Source organism: Rhodamnia argentea, chromosome 9 (assembly GCF_020921035.1).
Source record: "Rhodamnia argentea isolate NSW1041297 chromosome 9, ASM2092103v1, whole genome shotgun sequence".
NCBI lineage: Eukaryota > Viridiplantae > Streptophyta > Magnoliopsida > Myrtales > Myrtaceae > Rhodamnia > Rhodamnia argentea.
The window spans coordinates 21,913,864-21,932,183 of NC_063158.1; the positions used below are offsets into that span (position 1 = coordinate 21,913,864).

The 18,320-nt window shown below is 41.6% G+C and overlaps 1 protein-coding gene across 5 annotated transcripts in view; it reads left to right on the forward strand.

The window, feature by feature from the left end:
- Positions 1-18,320, forward strand: part of LOC115730650 (disease resistance protein L6-like) — a 25,098-nt gene continuing 6,778 nt past the window's right edge. Inside the window, exons 1-5 of one of the 5 annotated variants that reach the window (XR_007199759.1) lie at positions 1-602; positions 1,080-2,184; positions 2,341-2,631; positions 2,719-4,380; positions 5,177-5,189. Coding sequence is in view for 4 of the 5 variants with exons in the window: in XM_048285549.1 (XP_048141506.1) it covers positions 109-602; positions 1,080-2,184; positions 2,341-2,631; positions 2,719-4,029 (3,201 nt within the window). In the remaining variant the exon portion in view is untranslated. Of the gene's footprint in view, positions 603-1,079; positions 2,185-2,340; positions 2,632-2,718; positions 4,398-5,176; positions 5,190-18,320 lie in introns of those variants that run through there. The other 4 variants (XM_048285550.1, XM_048285551.1, XM_048285549.1 and 1 more) reach the window with 4 other exon arrangements.

The following is an 18,320-nucleotide window of genomic DNA, read 5'->3' on the forward strand; positions in this document are numbered from 1 at the left end:
CACCACGTGTTGACCCGACCCCTTCCTCCGTTAAGAACATCGGGTCCGAGACAAGGGGAGGGAGAGAGAGAGAGAGAAAGATCTGCTGAAGCTGAGCAAATTATTGCTATGGCGAGCTCAGACGCAGGAACGTCGTCAGGAAGCGATTATCAAGTTTTCTTGAGTTTTAGAGGGCCGGATACTCGAATTGGATTCACGGACTTCCTCTTCCATAGCTTGACCGACGCTGGAATTTGTGTCTTTCGAGACGACGAAGAGCTCCGCGTCGGTGAAAGGATCGATGGATCACTTCTACGAGCGATCGACAACTCCAGGATTTACATACCCGTCTTCTCTCGAAACTATGCTTCGAGCCCATGGTGCCTCCGCGAGCTCGTGCAAATCGTGGCAAGTACCTTCAAATCGGAAGGTAATAAAGCGATCCTGCCTATTTTCCTCGATGTGGAACCTAACGATGTTAAGCTGAAAACCCCACTGTATCGCGATGCCATACTCAATCTGGAGCGCGAGAAGAAGTTGAGCAGTGAGCAAGTCGATGCTTGGAGAGAGGCTCTCATGGAGGTTGATGCGATAAAGGGATGGGAAGCGAAGAAGTACAGAGGGTAAGTTAGCTAGATGCTCGTCTTCCCAATTTTACCTAACACTCAATCGTAGATTTGAAAATTAGGGTAAGATTGAGGTGGGAGTTTTATCATAGTAATACTGAATGATGAACCTTTGCTACGTCTTCAAAAAAATGTGAAACTTCCTAACATGGATATCAATAGCTAGGTAGCCACAAAAAAAAAAAAAAAAAAGGAAAAATTCATTGTGGGAAGTGGGAGGAAATGCATTGTTTTTAAATGCATAATATTTCATACATCCATTTTGCTCGAAAGTCCCAAGATGGCTAATCTCGTGTATGGAACCAAGTCAAATTTCGAGTCTTGACTTTTAGAAGATCACTACTAGATTACGTCAAGGTCTCACCACTTATCAAATCATTTCATAGTTTATACGATCTTTGAATAAAATCCTTTCTAGTTAGGTAATCATGATTTCATATTTTCCCCCACTAAAATGATTTTCTATTGTAACAGCCACGGGGAACTAATCAGATTGGTGGTTGAGGAGGTTGTGCAGAAGTTGAAGACAAAACATAGATCGGTGATCGAACACTTAGTTGGAATCGATGATCATGTAGCAGCTTTAAGCAAATTATTAGACATCAATTCCAATGGTGTGCGACTCATTAAGATTCATGGCATGGGGGGTATCGGTAAAACGACTCTCGCTAAGGTCGTGTTCAACCAACTCTCTTCTCATTTTGGAAAGTGTTGTTGTTTCCTCGAAGATGTTCGAGCGAGGTCATTAAGAACTGATGGCTTAGTTGACTTGCAAAAAAGGTTATTATTTGAAATCGGCCATCCTGCGGGAACAAAGGGCATAGAGGAAATTGACCATGGAATGAAGAGGATTGGAGAAGTACTTTGCAGTAAGAAAGTGCTCATTGTACTTGATGACGTTGATAACAACGAACAAGTGGAGAAATTAGTTGGAAAGAGTACTTTCTATTCGGGATCCAGAATATTGATTACAACTAGAAATAAAGATGTTTTACGAATCAATACACCAAAGTGTCAAATTTTAGATTATGAAATGGAGGTGATGAGTACTGAATGTGCACTTGAGCTTTTCAGCAAGCATGCATTTAACAAAGACTCGCCTTTAGATGATTACAATGATCTTTCAAGGGAAATTGTATATTCTACTGGAAGACTTCCGTTGGCTGTTGAGGTAATTGGTTCGTTCCTCTACCAAAAACCGCAAGAATTATGGAAAGAGACATTGGAAAAGTTAAGAAGAGCACCTCACGAGGATGTTTTTGGAAAATTGAAGATCAGCTATGATGCCTTAAATTTCGAGCAACAACAAATTTTCCTCGATATTGCAAGCTTTTTCATTGGTGAAGATAAGTTGAATGCAATCTACATGTGGAAAGATTGTGAGTTTTCCCCGGATATTGGAGTGGCTGTCCTTATTAACATGTCTTCGATAAAGATTGTGGAGAACAAGTTACGGATGCACGATCAACTTAGAGATCTTGGAAGGAAGATCGTTCATCAAGAAAATCCAACAAATCCTAAGGAGCGGAGTAGGATATGGATTTGGGACGAGGGCCTCGAAGCAATAAGATCAAGGGAGGTAAAGCACTTATAGAGAACTAATTAGATTCCGGCAATAAATTCCACTACATTGACTTAGGATGCTCTTTTTTTTTTTTTCCTTTTCCATTTTCTAATCTTTTTGCTCTATGAGATAGAATACTGATATAAGTAATTTCCCATTTCTCATTTGCGGATGAACAATAACGTTCAAGCACTATCGCTTGAGACATCTCGCCGACATCCCCATAATGTCGTCGTTCGAAGTGAAGAGATTGGAAGGTTTGAACATCTAAGATTTCTCAAATTATCTGGTTTAACCCTTGTTGGCGATGCAGCAAATCATCTTACCAAATTAAGATGGATTTCTTTGAGTTGGCCTCTGCAAATCAATAAATGGCCCACCATGTCCCTAAAGAATGTAGTTGTTCTTGAATTTTATGCGGTTGACTTCTTAGATGATTCGAGATTACGAAGCTTAATTAAGGTGCGTAATACCTTTATTTCCACTTTAGTTTCATAGAAAGTAATACTTTGATTGTTTATCTATTGAATATTGCATTCATTTTGACAGATGGCAGCAAAATTGAAAGTTCTTTCTCTTAAATATTGTTGGAACATAACTGGAACACCAGATTTCTCTGGATGCCCGAATTTAGAGAGGCTTACTTTCGAAGATTGTTCCAAATTGAGGAAAATTGACGGCTCTATTGGGATGTTGAAGTGTCCGATAGACTTGAAGATTAATCGCTGCGATTCTCTTAAACATTTGCCTGAAGAAATCGGAGACTTAGTGAATTTGCAGTATTTCTTCGTAGCTTGTAGTGAAATAAAGGAACTCCCAAGTTCCATATGGAAGTTGAAATCATTACGTGAGTTGCACTTTCAAGGCAATATTTATCAGGAATTAGATCCAGCAAATTCGTGGGAGTTACCTAGTGCTATTGGAATGCTCCAGAATTTGGAAGTGCTTCAAGTCAATAGTCGCTCTTTAAAAGGTGAACTTGCTTTGGCGATCGGAAGTTTGCCCTTTCTAAGAATCCTCAATCTATCAAGGACTGGTATTACTGGAATTCCAAAGAGCATCAGCATGCTTCCTCGACTGCAAAGAATTGAGTTGGTGGGCTGTAATATGATTCAAGAATTGCCGATGCTCCCAACGAGTTTGACCCATCTAAGAGTGTCATCTAAATCTTTGCTTGTAGTCCCGGATCTCTCGAACTTGACTAATTTGGTTGAATTGGATCTAAGTGATGGTGGAGGTTATCTAGATGATAGATTTCCACCAGAAAAAGGAGTAGGAGATAAACTTCATTGTACCGGTGAGTTAGGGTGGATTGGGAAGTTATCCAAGCTGACCAAATTGAGCATCAGACTTCACAAAGTCCCTATTCCTACTGAGATGGCTCCCCTTCCTCTGCTAAACGAACTGGCTTTGTTCAATTTGGACCTGCAAACCTTTCCGCAACTCCCCTTATCTCTGCAAAAGCTAAGCCTTGATAATGTCAATATAGTTGGCTCACTCTCTCCGAACCTGAGAAATTTGTCATGTTTACACATCTGTTGGTCTCCAACGCAAGAAATTCAACTTGATGGGCTTCAACTTCCACAGCTAAAGGAGTTGCACGTGCTAGGTTGTGGATACCTCGAGAGATTGAGTCTATCAAGAATGAGGAAGCTGAGGGAAGTCAAGGTGGTTTATTGTCCAAAGCTAGTTGAGATCCAATTTTCTACGGTGTTCGAATCACTGGAGGCATTGTCTATTGAAGTTTGCGAGTCCTTCGAAAGGATAGTTTATGAGTCTGCTGATGAGTTGATTAGTTGTGAGGGGAGACTAATCTTCCCATCTCGAGTCTTAAGTAAGTTGCGTAATCTCACACTGTAGGGATGCCCTAAGATACTCGACATTCAAGTCGTAGGTGCGTCGGAATCGTGGGAATACTTGACACTTTGGGATTGTCATCATGTGCAAAGTCTCGGTGGTTTAGCAAACTTAAAGAACCTCAAGTCTTTGGATATCCGGTGGTGCAAGAGGCTACGGGTTGTCGAGGGCGTCGACGAGTTGGAATTTCTGGGCCGATTGGTACTTTATGAATGCGGATCGTTGGAAAGGTTGATTGAAGTGTCAACCACCAAATTGCCAAATGATTGCCAAGTATATATCGAAAGATGCAGGAGATTACGTGGAATTAAGAAAAGATTCGATGGCTCCGTCCAGTCCTTAAAGCATTGTAAGGTGAATCTCATTCATTCTCTCTTCTTCTCTTTTTGATTTTTAAGGTGGACTTGTAATAATGCTGAGAAATAAAATATGAAAAAAGAAAACAGTCAAGCCATCATCCATTAATATTTGATCTCACTTATTTTCAGCTCGTGTTTTCTCATTTTCTTCTCTTTCTTTTTATTGTATATGACAAAGTTCTACATGTGCACCAAATTAATTTTTAATGTGTTTTCTTTCTGAAAAAAAGGTGGATGATGTATTTCTGCACCCTCCCTGTTTTTTTTACCTTTCGGACATTTATTTTTGTGGTCGTCGATGCGTAGTTTGAGTCTTGGTTTTAACTTTTACTATAGTCTAAAGTTGATTCTACACGTAAAAACTTCTTAATCTGGCCAAAAATTACGGACAAAACAAGTTTCCATCAAAATCGGGTAGATGGCTTCGGTATATAAAATGTGTGCAATTGGTGATATGGGAAATCGAACTCGTGCGATGCACATAATCCATGTACACAATTTTGTCCTTTATTATTACGGAGTCTCATTTGATTTACGATATTTTTTTATGATATTTCTTCATCTTTATAAGAATCTTTCCTCCTATTCCTATCTCAACAAATGCCATAAAAAACTACACAAGTGCTTACTGTATCTTTGTAATTTAAAGAAGATAACCTTTCTTTTTCTTGTTCCATAATATGATCAATTGATCGATAATGTATAGCTAATTGATTTGACTGCATAATCTTAATCATTTCATTCCTTTTTTTTTTTAAACTTTGACGATTGGTTGTGATTTTATTTTTCAGGAGTCACTCTTTGATGCTTGTTTGGGTGTTTTTGAAGCTTTGAAGTTCAAATTAGCTGCTATGCTGAGATGGTACTAGCATATTTCTCAAGAATGACTTCAGATACCGGGGACATCAAGTCGGGAGGCAGGTGAGACCTCATTTTCAATCTAGATAGATGAAGTGCCCTCAAAACAACATTTCTGACCCTTGAATCCATTAACCGATTCTTCGCTCGAATTAGTGACTTCAGTATTGGCACATATCTTTCCCGTTGGTTTTGACAACTCGTTCAAATCGCCCGTCTTGCTTGGAGAACTGCAAAAGTTTAGTACAAGCAAATTGAGCATATGCAGAACAATGTTGTGTCAATGGCCTAATCCAATATCTGAAATCTACTTGTTAGAGCTGTGGACTCGTTCACATGACATGAGCAACATCCCACATAGTACAAATACGACATGACATTGATACATCTTTTCTATAATCGGGAGTTATTTCGGTCTTAAAAGTGACTATTATCTCAAAGAATATCGCTCTCCCGTTTCATTTGACTCAAAAGGTTCAACTCAACCATGAATATGTCGGGCTAGAGCAGATTGTGAACCCTACTTCCAGGCTTGTAGCCTTCTAGTAGTTAAATCAGTCGTATGTTGCCGGAGACAAAGATGTCAATATCCTCTTTAAAGCATACTATGGTGAATTTAACATGAGCTTTCCTGGAAAATTAGAATGGGAGAAATCAGACTTGAGACACGATACAGCTAGTAAAAGTTCTATAATTTCAGGTGAAAAGGCACCAACAACAAGCAAATGATGCAGAACATCAAAAGATTTTTCACAAGAATAAACATTTGTGTTGATCAAACTAGTAACATACAGCAATTAAGAGTGTCCAATGTCTCAACACAAGCTATGATATACGCTCGAACAAAAAAAAACTCATTTTACCCCAGTTGAAAGTTCATTGGATAGCAGAGGAGTGATAAACGGGGCACCTTCATATGCGAAGAAGGTGAATTTTTTCCTATTTTTCCCTCTTGGTTGGGGTGGGGGTGGAGGTGGGAAGCACATAAGCGATGAATCGCTAACTCACTGTCATTCAGCTCTAAAATTACAACTTGACTAGGTACATATGCCTCACCCCTGTTGAGAAGTGGATCTCACAGCGATATGGCTTCCGGTCAAAGGAGATTTGACTTTTGTCACTTTTGTGTGCTCCCTTGCACTCTCCCCCAACTTGAGAATCCTTGGTGTTGTCTTCCAACCTGTTGAAGATTGCATATAAACCATGTGATGTTATTATAAAGCACGGAATGTCCGATCAAAGAAACTAGAATGAAAAAGAAAATCTTCACCTGGTTTCATTTAGATGTAGAGAAGCAAGTCTTTTTCTGCTAATTTGAGTAAGCTTTCTCCCAGTTGATGGATGGTTCTCGAGAAGGCTGACTCTTAATTTCCTCTTTATCTCTTTAAAAACTGGTGGACTTGTGGAGGCTCTCTAGAGGTAAATAAAGAGGACGATATATAAGCTGCAGGCTCTCTGCTTGGGACATTTACATAGTAGTAAAAGTGAGCTAAGAAGTGCAAAAATGTTGTGTTGTTGATCCACCGACTTTTTTATTGAACTCCGAAAGATGCCATCAAATGGGTCAACATGATAGCCTAAACTCAATGAATGAGTGCACCAAACCGATACAACAATATGCATTTCTGTCCTTATAACATTGAGCTACGGATGCTTATGCTTTTCGAAGTTTCTTAAAATCAACCATTAAGAGTCCATGTTTCTAGAAAGGAGATGTTAATGACTCGTTGCTCTAATTTTCCATGGCAGAAACTTGACAATCTTATCTTAATACAAATCTTCGACCTCTCATTCTGCTCATCACTTAAAGGGCACAGTTTTTTGACAAAAAAAAAAAAAAAAGCGGGCACGATTGGACCTTCTGAGCGTACATTGCCCCAAGAATATGTGGTTTCCCCTACCAATTCTTCCCTGTTACTCTGCTCTTCACCCAAAGTGGAATTCAAACTTTTGACAATTGACAAATCTTTTCTTGGAATCTCTGGATTGTTGCTTACCCGGGTTGCACATGTACTTCTGTTTGGTACTGTTTTATATGATGAATAACCTTGTTGATCAGATTCTTGAGTATACATGCTGTTTGACATTTCCAAAGATGATTCTTCTAGATTTTAAGTTAGACGGGCCGCGGACTTTGGCACCCAATCATCCATTCCTGGGTTGGACATAGAAGTTGAAGTTACAGAAGTTTTCACCTGAATCTCTGGTGTACCCACACAGGACGCAGATTGACCGTTATGAACGATACCATTGTCCTGACAGTCGGGAATTGCCTCGGGAAGGCGAGTTTTTGACCCCTGGTGCTAATTCATCTCTGAAGATCTCCATTTGCTTCTACAATGTTCTTCCCACCTTGTTCTCCCTCAGTCATGGTTGAATGATCAAAGCCATCAACCTGGATATCACAAATGATTGCTAAGATCCTGTAGGTGCAATCACAAGTCAAGACTTTTGTTTCGGATGTTTCCTTTCGGTTGAAACTATAATCTCATGTATCGAAGAATAATCCAAGATGGATGCCTTGGGAACAAGTATTCACGCATCTTCACTGCCATCCATCATTTAATCACCACGGGCATTATTCTCCACACAGGTGTATTTGTAAAAGGGTGATATACGTGATTAACACAAGTTTGAAGAGTGACTATCCAAGCTAGATTCCGCATCCATATCGATTGTGTCATCTTCCGCCATAGACCGACGACTTCCTGGTTAACCACTGCAGATTTCCTCGGGCGATTCCGCCATCTGCATAAAAACTAGAGAAAAAGAGAATCTAAATAGCCCTAGAATTGGCAAAAGAAAAGGGAAAATAACTCGCAAACTCCTTTGAGTTGGCTGTACTATAGCTCCCCCTATTGCAATCGGATCATCCGCTTTCCAGCACAATGAAGTTCTGTCACATAACATATACATCAGAACAGCTACTTATAATAGCATCATTTTAACGAAAAGCAATGCCGCAAAATAGCATTATCTCCGAGTGAAATTGAGCAGCGAAAAATCTCCTACTCACACCTCTGAAATCAAGACACAGAAGGTAAATGCTGTCTACATAAGTGTTCATATTGCGGTGATAGAGAGAGAAGGAATCTCCATTTCACACCCCGCTCAGTTCATTCTCATTGGTTTTGGAATCCTGAAAGCGAGATTTGGTATGCATGCACAGGCACGGACAGCGAGGGATGCGGAGCTGAGGGTAAAGATCATGGAGGTAAGAACCTAAAATGAAGCATATTTCACGGTCGTGTCACAATTTCTGCAACAAGCGCCTGCAGAGATGCCACAATTTCTCTATCCAGGCCACTCTCTCAAGCTCACTCCTTACCTTCAAACCGACGGGGTGAGCTCCTAGGATTCGCCTGCACGGATTCCGACTGCTCCCAAATGTGCAAGCTGCTTGAATTCACCTCACCCCCATATGTGCAAGCTGCTTGGACTCTATCATGGGCTTCTATTACTAATGTCAGATGTGCAATTCTATCTAGAGCATGATTTTCTTCTCATAACTCTCACATATCATCAGTATGTTATTTTATTTTATAGCTACTGTGATCCCACATTTGATTTCATTAACGTTTATTGATCGCATTAACTTGAGTGATAACTGTTCTCGCCCAAGAGTCACGATGCTCAAAGGTTACGATAACGTTTTGATGGACGACGTTATCCAAAGGAGTGCGAAGGGGAGAATTTAAAAGGGTCATCTAAGCCAAACACTCTATCGTCGGTTTTCATTTTTAACGTACATACAGAACGTACTTTCCATAGAAAACACACACCATCGCTTAGAGAGGGCAATTGGCTAGAAGCACCCATCACCGATCGTTCATCGCTTTGCGAATTCCGATTTGTCATTCCTCTTCATCAATGGCTGGAGGTAAGTAAAGATTCCTTACGTTTTCGCATTCGGTTCTGATTATACGTGATTTTGTTTGACAACGTATAATCGGGATATTCAGTCTTTAGAATTTTCTTACATTTGGTATCAGAACATTTGGTATCAAAGCATGTAAAACGTCTGCCTTGATGATTAGCATTTATTTATGGTTGAATTATTGAGTTTTGATGAATTTTCGTGGGTTTGGGTAATCGATTGGGGTTTTCGAAGAGAAATCACCAAATTGTGAATCAAGGCCAAATTCCGATTTGTCATTCCTCTTCATCAATGGCTGGAGGTAAGTAAAGATTCCTTACGTTTCTGCATTCGGTTCTGATTATACATGATTTTGTTTGACAACGTATAATCGGGACATTCGGTCTTTAGAATTTTCTTACATTTGGTATCAGAACATTTGGTATCAAAGCATGTAAAACGTCTGCCTTGATGATTAGCATTTATTTACGGTTGAATTATTGAGTTTTTGGTGAATTTTCGTGGGTTTTGGGTAAATCGAAAATTGGGGTTTTCTGGCCGGAAAGAGAAATCACCGATTCTGGCCAAATTCCGGTGAATCAAGGCCCAGCTTCGATATAGGAGGAGGGTCCTCTCGCCATGGGTAACAAAAGCCCTAAGGTTTCTCGGCATTTGGTTGTTCGCCGGAGATGAATTTCGCAAAGAAAGTTCGCAGTTAGGGTTTGCGTTCGAGAGTTTCTTTTTCCCGATTTCGGGCCAATTCATTCGTCATTTTCGTCAATTCTCAGACCTATATGTCGCGCCGACGAATTCTATAAAACCCACTAATTAATTCGGTTTATGGTGGGCTGTCGGAGGAGAATTGGACAACGCGGAGTCGGGCGGCAACCTTCTGTGCGCGAGAAGCAGATGCATCGCAATGTTTGGGGAAGAAGACGTGCAGTTGCAGCCATGGGGTGCACGTGGGAGAATTTAAAAAAAAAAAAAAATTCTGTTCGCGAAAGGGAAACCTGCGGGAGGAAAAGCATGCGCCCACGAGCCCAAGGGGGCGTGCTGTGCACGCGCCCACTTTGTCGAGTGACGTGGGCAGTGGGGCCCCCGTGCAATTACCGAAAAAAAAAAAGGGGAGAGTTTTGCTTCCGTTGAGAGTCGAACTCAAGACCTCCGCATTTGAGAGTAGGTACCCTAACCAACTGAGCTACGAGAACTCACTCGTTCAGTTGTTGCAGAATTTCAAATTTTAACCTTGCCCAATGGAAATTACTGTTCTGCCCCTGCCCGTTTGGTTTTAACGTTTTGCCCTCTAGTTGTGTCGGAAATTACGGTTTTAACCCCCATACAGTTTATTTACGATTTTACCCATTAGTTAATTTACAACTCAGTTTTGACCTACGTAAATTTACAGATTTGCCCTTATATGCAATATTGAGTATATTTTGCATGAAATTAAATGTCTAGTGATCTCTATATTTTAATTAATTAGAGTTTAGCCACATCAACTCTAATTGATTGAAATTATATATGAAGAGCTTCTAGATCACATATAGTAAAGACATTTACTTGTAATTAATTATATTAATTTAATGAATTTTATCCCACAGGAATTTTCATTTTATTAATATAATTAATTAGGTTGAAATACCATATTAAGTGGGAGAATGTTATATTATTTTATAGATAATGTGATCCCACATTTGATGTCATTAACGTTTATTGATCGCATTAATTTAAGTGATAATTGTTCTCGCCCAAGAGTCACGATGCCCAAAGGTTACGATAACGTCTTGATGGACGACGTTATCCGAAGGGGTGCAAAGGGGAGAATTTAAAAGGGTCATTTAAGCCAAACCCTTTATCATCAATTTTCATTTTTAACATACATACAGAACGTATGTTTCTACAGAAAACACATACCATCGCTTAGAGAGGGCAATTGGCTAGATGCATCCATCGCCGATCGTTTATCGCTCTGCGAATTTCGATTTATCAATCCTCTTCAACAATGGCTGGAGGTAAGTAAAGATTCCTTATGTTTCCGCATTCGGTTCTGATTATACGTGATTTTGTTTGACAACATATAATCGGGACATTCAGTCTTTAGAATTTTCTTACACAGCAAGGAGCGAATGCGACAGATTCCACTTTGCTAGCACCCTCATGAAGTTACACTTTTGCATGACGAGCATGCCTCTTCTCAGCATTGCGAGGCTCGGGGTGGAGCTTGATCGTGTCCAATCTATAGATTCCCTTTGGAAGATTGTCCTCTGCCAGACTATTAAAGTGTCCGCCCTTGTCACCCGCAACAGCTGCTAGCTCTTCATCATGCAGCGTCCGGAAGAAGACTCGTGTCATACTTTCTACTCCTGTGACGGGGACTTTCTACTCCTGTGACGTGGCAGTTGATGGTGGGTTCAAATTTCCTGCACAGAATGTGAATTCAGATTGCATCCTTCTTGTGCCTCTAGACCGATACGGAAACATCACCTCCATGAGCATAGTCTGATCTATCTTGAGGCAGCCACCGGTGCTGGAGAACGAAAAGCAACCCTGCGATGCAACTCTTGAGGTAACCAATGTGCCGTGGATCTCTATGAATTCCATCGACTTGGCAGCAAATTTGAAATTAAAGTTTTACATTCTTCATATGAGACAGCTAACACCTTCGTCACCACCTATTACCGCAGGTTGGCAAATTTCGAAATAGGAAAAAGGGAATGGAAGAGGATGCGGTGAGAAGGACTAGGGATTCAAGATTGATGACGGCAGTATCGACAAACGAAGGTTCCGAAAAAGTTGATCGGGGTCTACATCTTTCTTGTGATTTCAATTAGTTTAAAATCAACCCGTTCTAAGTCTGAAAACATTTTTTTTTTGAGAAGTTGTCTGTAATATGTGTTGACTTTAGCTATGACACAATAGGAAAGTTATAAAACAGGAACCTTTGCAACTGCAACGCGCATTTCAACGATAGCATTCCATCTAATGGTCTTCGTCGTAAAAAATCATTGGCTTTCTCTTTCCACCATTTTGTCGTATAACATTTGATTAGTCTACCTAATTGCGTGTTGACGCGGGCTCTTTCTCTGTTAAGAACATTGGATAGAGAGAGAGAGAGAGAGAGAGAGAGAGAGAGAGAGGGAGAAAGAAACAGAGAGAGAGAGAGAGATCTGCTAAGCTGAGCTAGCCACTGCTATGGCGAGTTCGGATGCGGGAACTTCTTCGAGAAGTGAGTACCAAGTATTCCCGAGCTTCAGAGGACCCGACACCCGCACTGGATTCACCGACGTCCTCTTCCATAGCTTGACTAACACTGGAATATGCGTCTTTCGTGATGACGAAGAGCTCCGCATTGGTGAAAGGATCGATGGGTCGCTTCTGCGAGCGATGGACAACTCCAAGATCTACATACCCATCTTCTCTCGGACATACGCTTCAAGCCAATGGTGCCTCCGCGAGCTCAAGCGGATCGTGGCAAACACCTTCAAATCGGAACGTAATAAGAGATCCTACCTATTTTCTTCGACATGGAACCCGATGATGTTAAGCTGAAGACTCCATTGTATCGTGATGCCATACTCAATTTGGAGCATGAGAAGACGTTGAGGGATGAGCTAGTAGATGCGTGGAGAAAGGCTCTCATGGAAGTCAACCTAATAAAGGGGTGGGAAGTGAAGAAGTACCAAGGGTAGGCTAGCTGCTTTTAAGATGCTTGTTTCTCCAATTTTCCTTAGCAGCTTGTCATAGATGTAAAAAATACAGTAGAGATTCCAGAAAGGCTCTCATGGAGGTTAATACGTTAAGCATTTCACCTCTTAAAGACACGATATTCCACTTCTAGATTGTTAAGGTCCCATTACTTATCAGGTCATTGTGTAGTTTATCCCGTGCTTGAAGAGCATCCCTCTAGCTTGGAAACGGTGATTTTACATTCCCCCCCCCCCCCCAAAACCAAATAAAACGGTTTTCTATTGTGGCAGCCACGGAGAACTGATCAAATTGATAGTCGAGGAAGTCGTGGAAAAGTTGAAGATGAAACATAGATTGGTGACTGAATAGTTAGTTGGCATTGATGATCAAGTAGGAGAAGTAAAGCAAATTATTAGACGTCAACTCTGGTGGTGTGCGACTCATTAAAATTTATGGCATGGGGGTATTGGGAAAACGATTGTCACGCCCCGATCTTTGAGCGCGCGGCATCCCAGCCATCTCATCCCTCGAGTTAAAAGAATAGCGTCCCGGGCACGCTACCAACCCATGAGATTAATTACGCATGCGGAAACGTACAATATTCCCGGACAAATATATAAGATAGGGATAGATCAGTAGGAAAAACGCATTAATTAAAAAACATAATCTTATTTACAATCACGTCGTGAGTCAACTGAAATGACACGCTAATTGGTCCCATACTTCGGGACCGGGGTAGGATCAACTTCGTACCTACTCCTAAATAGGGTTACGTCACTTTCATCCTTATCGGCTTTTCAAAAATTACTAGCTCCATCACTTAGAACCTAAAAATGGTTTAATAACGATAGGATGAGATATAAATCTCGGTGAGTCAACGCCTAAGCCCGGTTAAGGCGTTGATTCGTCCGGAGGGTCCTATCAGTCAATCACATATTGATATATAAATATCCCAATCACATGCAACTCCCCCCCTGAAAATCACACGCTATGCAATACTCAACCTAATATGCCACATATAACAATCCATAGATATCATGTCAATCGCATACGCACATACCACACGTGGTCCAATTATTAATGGCTATTCGGCCCATTTGCACACGACCGGTGTGACTTTACACTACGATTGGCAAGACCAAGCTTCGTCCCTTACTTCGGCGATCGCATCCGGTAGCCTGTGTGACTCATACGCCCGGCACAACACGGCACTATTAGGAATCCCTGTAAGGGCTTCGGTCCATCACAAGCTGCGATCGGCATCCGACAATCCGTGTAATCCGCACGACTAGCACGGCACGAATTGACGTGCATCCGACAAGTCGTATGGTTTCGTACGGCTGGCACTGTACGAACTTGACAGAAATAATCCATCGTGTGACCACTCAAACATACTCAACAAATAGCCGGTTTATAATCCGCATTTAGTCAAATGCTCACGCGATATGCTCACATAGCAAAACTCTTGAGTAATCACACAAATGCACATGTTATCCATGCGACCTCGCATCCATAAATCGAGTGATCGAACTCCAACCAATCAATCAATTTGAGTAGCCATCCGTCAAGGCATTTCATCAATTAATCCATATAAATTATAATCGAGTGTAGATAAAATTCCATGACAAACATTCAATCCAATCGTATGTAATTAAATTCATATCATCAATCAATCATACGTTCATCCTTGACCTATTGTCCGCTCGCAATCAAGCAAGGCAAATCAATCAATCAATCAATTATTCGGTCCAAACTAACCACCGTCAAATTACCTAATTAATTAGGGTCATTTAACCTAAACCGAGTCTCTAGCCTAAACCGGCCCTAATTAATCTACCTAAATACCCTAATAATCTAATTAAACTAATCCAAACATAATTAACGACTTAGCCAAGGATTAGAGATCGACTCACAGTCAATTAGACGTGGCGATCCTTGAAAATCTCCTTCGCACGAGCTTTGGACTTGGCCCGGAAACTTTGCCCACGGACTAGGCCACTTGGGCTCCAATTCTCGGACACTTGGCCCGTGGTCTCGGCACACGGCCTGGGCACTCGGCCAACTTGGCCCATGGAGCTGGCACACGGCCTAGGCTTTCGGCCAACTTGGCCGGCCCACTCGGCCCATTTTACAGGACACGGCCCTAGTCAGATAGGGCCACTGCCCAGCCCGTTGGCCCACGGATCAGGCACACCTGATGGGAACAGGGCAGGGATTCGTCGGGCAGGATTGAAGCGGCTGTTCTCGGTTCCTTGGGGTGGTGAACGGCTGAGACGACGATGGGGACAGCTGGTGAAGGTCTAAGGGAAGTCGAAGGACGTGGCTGACAGCTTGTGGTGGCCGGAGCAGCAGCGGCAAGGGAGGAACAAGGCTGGCCCGTGCTTGGAATAGGGCAGTCGGTGCAGAAACAGGGCTGAGGCGGCTGTTTCGACGAGCTACGGGCTGTGGTGTGAGGTGGAGGGGCTGGATGAGCCTTGAGGCTACTACGGGGTACTTGAAGGAAGGCAAAGTTGGGCTGAGGAAGTCGGGATGGTGGCGGGCAGAAGCTAACAGAAGCAGAACAGAGCAGCGGCGAAAAAACAGGGGACTCGATGCAGGGCAAGCTGGTCGGGGCTGTTCTGGGGCTCCAGAGGTGGTGCAGCTTCGTGGGACTGATAAAGGAGGTCTTTGGGGGTGTGGGGGAGCATGTGGTGGCCGCTGGTAGTGGAGGAAGGCGGTGGAAGGCACTGCTCCACAGCAGAACATAACCGGCACCAAAACAGGGGAAACAGGGCAGATTGGGGTTTACCGGCTGTTCAGGGTTCTCCGGCGGTTTCGCGGCGGCTGAAGGAGAAGGATCGGCGTCGGAGGAGGTCAGAGTAGAGGTTTGGTGGTGGTTGAAGCAGTGCTGGTGGTTGGAAGCCGCTGCAACAGCAGAAATCCAAACAGAGCAACAGTAGACCCAAAAACAGGGACTCCGGCTGTAAGGCTGTCTCGCGGCCTTTCCGGGCTGCTCCGGTGACGACGGCGGCGGCGGTGATGACCTTTAGCAGTGGATGAAATGGTCGCTGATGGCTGGAGGTGATGGCGGTGGCTTTGGGTGAACGAAATGAAGACAGAAGAAGAAAAGAAGAGAAGGAAGAGGTAAAAGGAGAGGCGGTAGAGGGGGGCTAACGTGAGAGAGAGAGATAGAGATGTGGGCTGCCAACTTTGACTTGGGGGTCTTAGGAATAGATTGGGTCCTACCTTCATCAATGCCATCATCTTGTAGTTCATAAATCCTGGGACGTCACAACGACTCTCGCCAAGGCCGTCTTCAACCAACTCTCTTCTTATTTTGGAAAGCGTTGTTGTTTCCTTGAAGATGTTCGAGCTAAGTTATCAAGATCTGATGGCTCAGTTGAGTTGCAAAAAAAGTTATTATCCGAAGTCGGCCATTGTGCGGGAACAAGTAACATTGGCGAAATTGATTATGGAATGAAGAGGACTGGTGAAGCACTATGCAATAAGAAAGTCCTCATTGTACTTGACAATGTTGATAACAACGAACAAGTGGAGAAATTAGTTGTAAATACTACTTTCTATTCGGGATCCAGAATTTTGGTCACAACTAGAAATAAAGATATTTTGCTAATCAATAGAAACAAGCATCAAATTTTAGATTATGAAATGGAGGTGATGAGCACCGATTATGCGCTTGAGCTTTCCAATAGGCACGCATTTAACAAAGACTCTCCTTTAGATGATTACAAAGCTCTTTCAAGGGAAATCGTATGTGCTACTAGGAGACTTCCATTGGCTCTTGAAGTAATTGGTGCATTTCTCTATCGCAAACAGCAAGAACCATGGAAAGAGACACTGAAGAAGCTAAAAAAAGCACCTCATGAGGATGTATTTGGAAAGTTGAAGATCGGTTATGATACCTTAAATTTCGAGCAACAACAAATTTTCCTCGATATTGCATGTTTTTTCATCGGTGAAGATAAGACTAATGCAATTTATATGTGGAAAGATTGTGAGTTTTTCCTAGACACTGGAATTGTTATTCTCATTAGCATGTCTTTGATAAAGATTGTAGAGAATAATAAGTTTTGGATGCACGACCAACTCGGAGACCTTGGAAGGGAAATTGTTCGTTTAGAAAATCCAATGGTTCCCGAACAAAGAAGTAGGAAATGGATTTGGAAGGAGGTCCTTGATGCATCAAGAACAAAGGGGGTAAAGCACTTCTAGAGAGAACTAATAGTTTGTGACCAAAATTCCTTTACATTGACTTAGGACACTCTATTTTTGTTTCTTTTTTTCTTTTTCTTTTTTGATAATTTGTTCGAGTCTATGTAGTGGAGTACTAATGTTACTCATTTCTCATTGTCATTTGCAGATAAACAAGAAAGTTCAAGCACTATCTCTTGATACATCTGCACGAAGTTTCTATGATGTCATTGTTCAAAGTAAAGAGATTGGAAGGCTTGAACACCTAAGATTCCTCGGACTATCTGGGTTAACATTTGTTGGCAACGTAGCAAATCGTCTTACCAAATTAAGATGGATTTCTTTGAGTTATCCTTTGAGAATCTATAAATGGACCAACATGTACCCAAAGAATGTGGTCGTTCTTGAATTCTCAAAGGTTGACTCCTTAGATGATCCGAGATTACGAAACTCAATTAAGGTATGTAATATGCCCATTTTCATTCTATTGTGTTATATACTAACATTTGATTGTTCATCCACTAAACATTTCATTCACGTGGCGGTTGGCAGAAATTGAAAGTTCTTTCTCTTAAAGGATGTGCTAGCATAATCGAACACCGAGACTTCTTTGGATGCCCGAATTTAGAGAGGCTTACTTTCGAAGATTGCTCCAATTTGAGGAAAATTGACGGCAGATTCGAGAGACTTACTTTTTCTCAATTCAACATTTCTGAATTAGTTACTTCAGGATTGTCGCATATCTTTTCGATTGGTTTTGACAGCTCATTCAAGTTGCCCGCCTTGCATGGAGAACTGCAAAAGTTTTAGTACAAGCAGATTAGCATATGCAATATGATGTTACGTCAAAAAGGTCTAATCCAACATATGAAATCTAGTTGTTAGAGCTGGCAATGTCTCTAACACGGGATACGGCATAACACGAGCAGCATCACACATAGAGGAGATACAGCATCATACATCGAACATATACAACATGATGTTGATGCATCTTTTATGTAATCGGGAGTTATTTCGGTCTTAAAAGTGACTATCATCTCAAAGAATATCACTCTCTCATTTCATTTGACTCGAAAAATGTTCAACTCAAACATGAAAATATCTGGCTAGAGCAGATTGTGAACCGTACTTCCGGGCTTGTAGCCTTCTAGCGATTAATTCGGTCAAGTTACCAGAGACAGAGATGTCAATATCCTCTTTAAAAGATACTACGGTGGATTTAACATGAGCTTTCCTGGAAAACTATAATGGAAGAAATCGGACTTGAGACAGAATTGCAGGTAAAAGTTTATAATCTCACCTGAAAAGGCTATAATTTCACCAACAGCGAGCAAATGATGGAG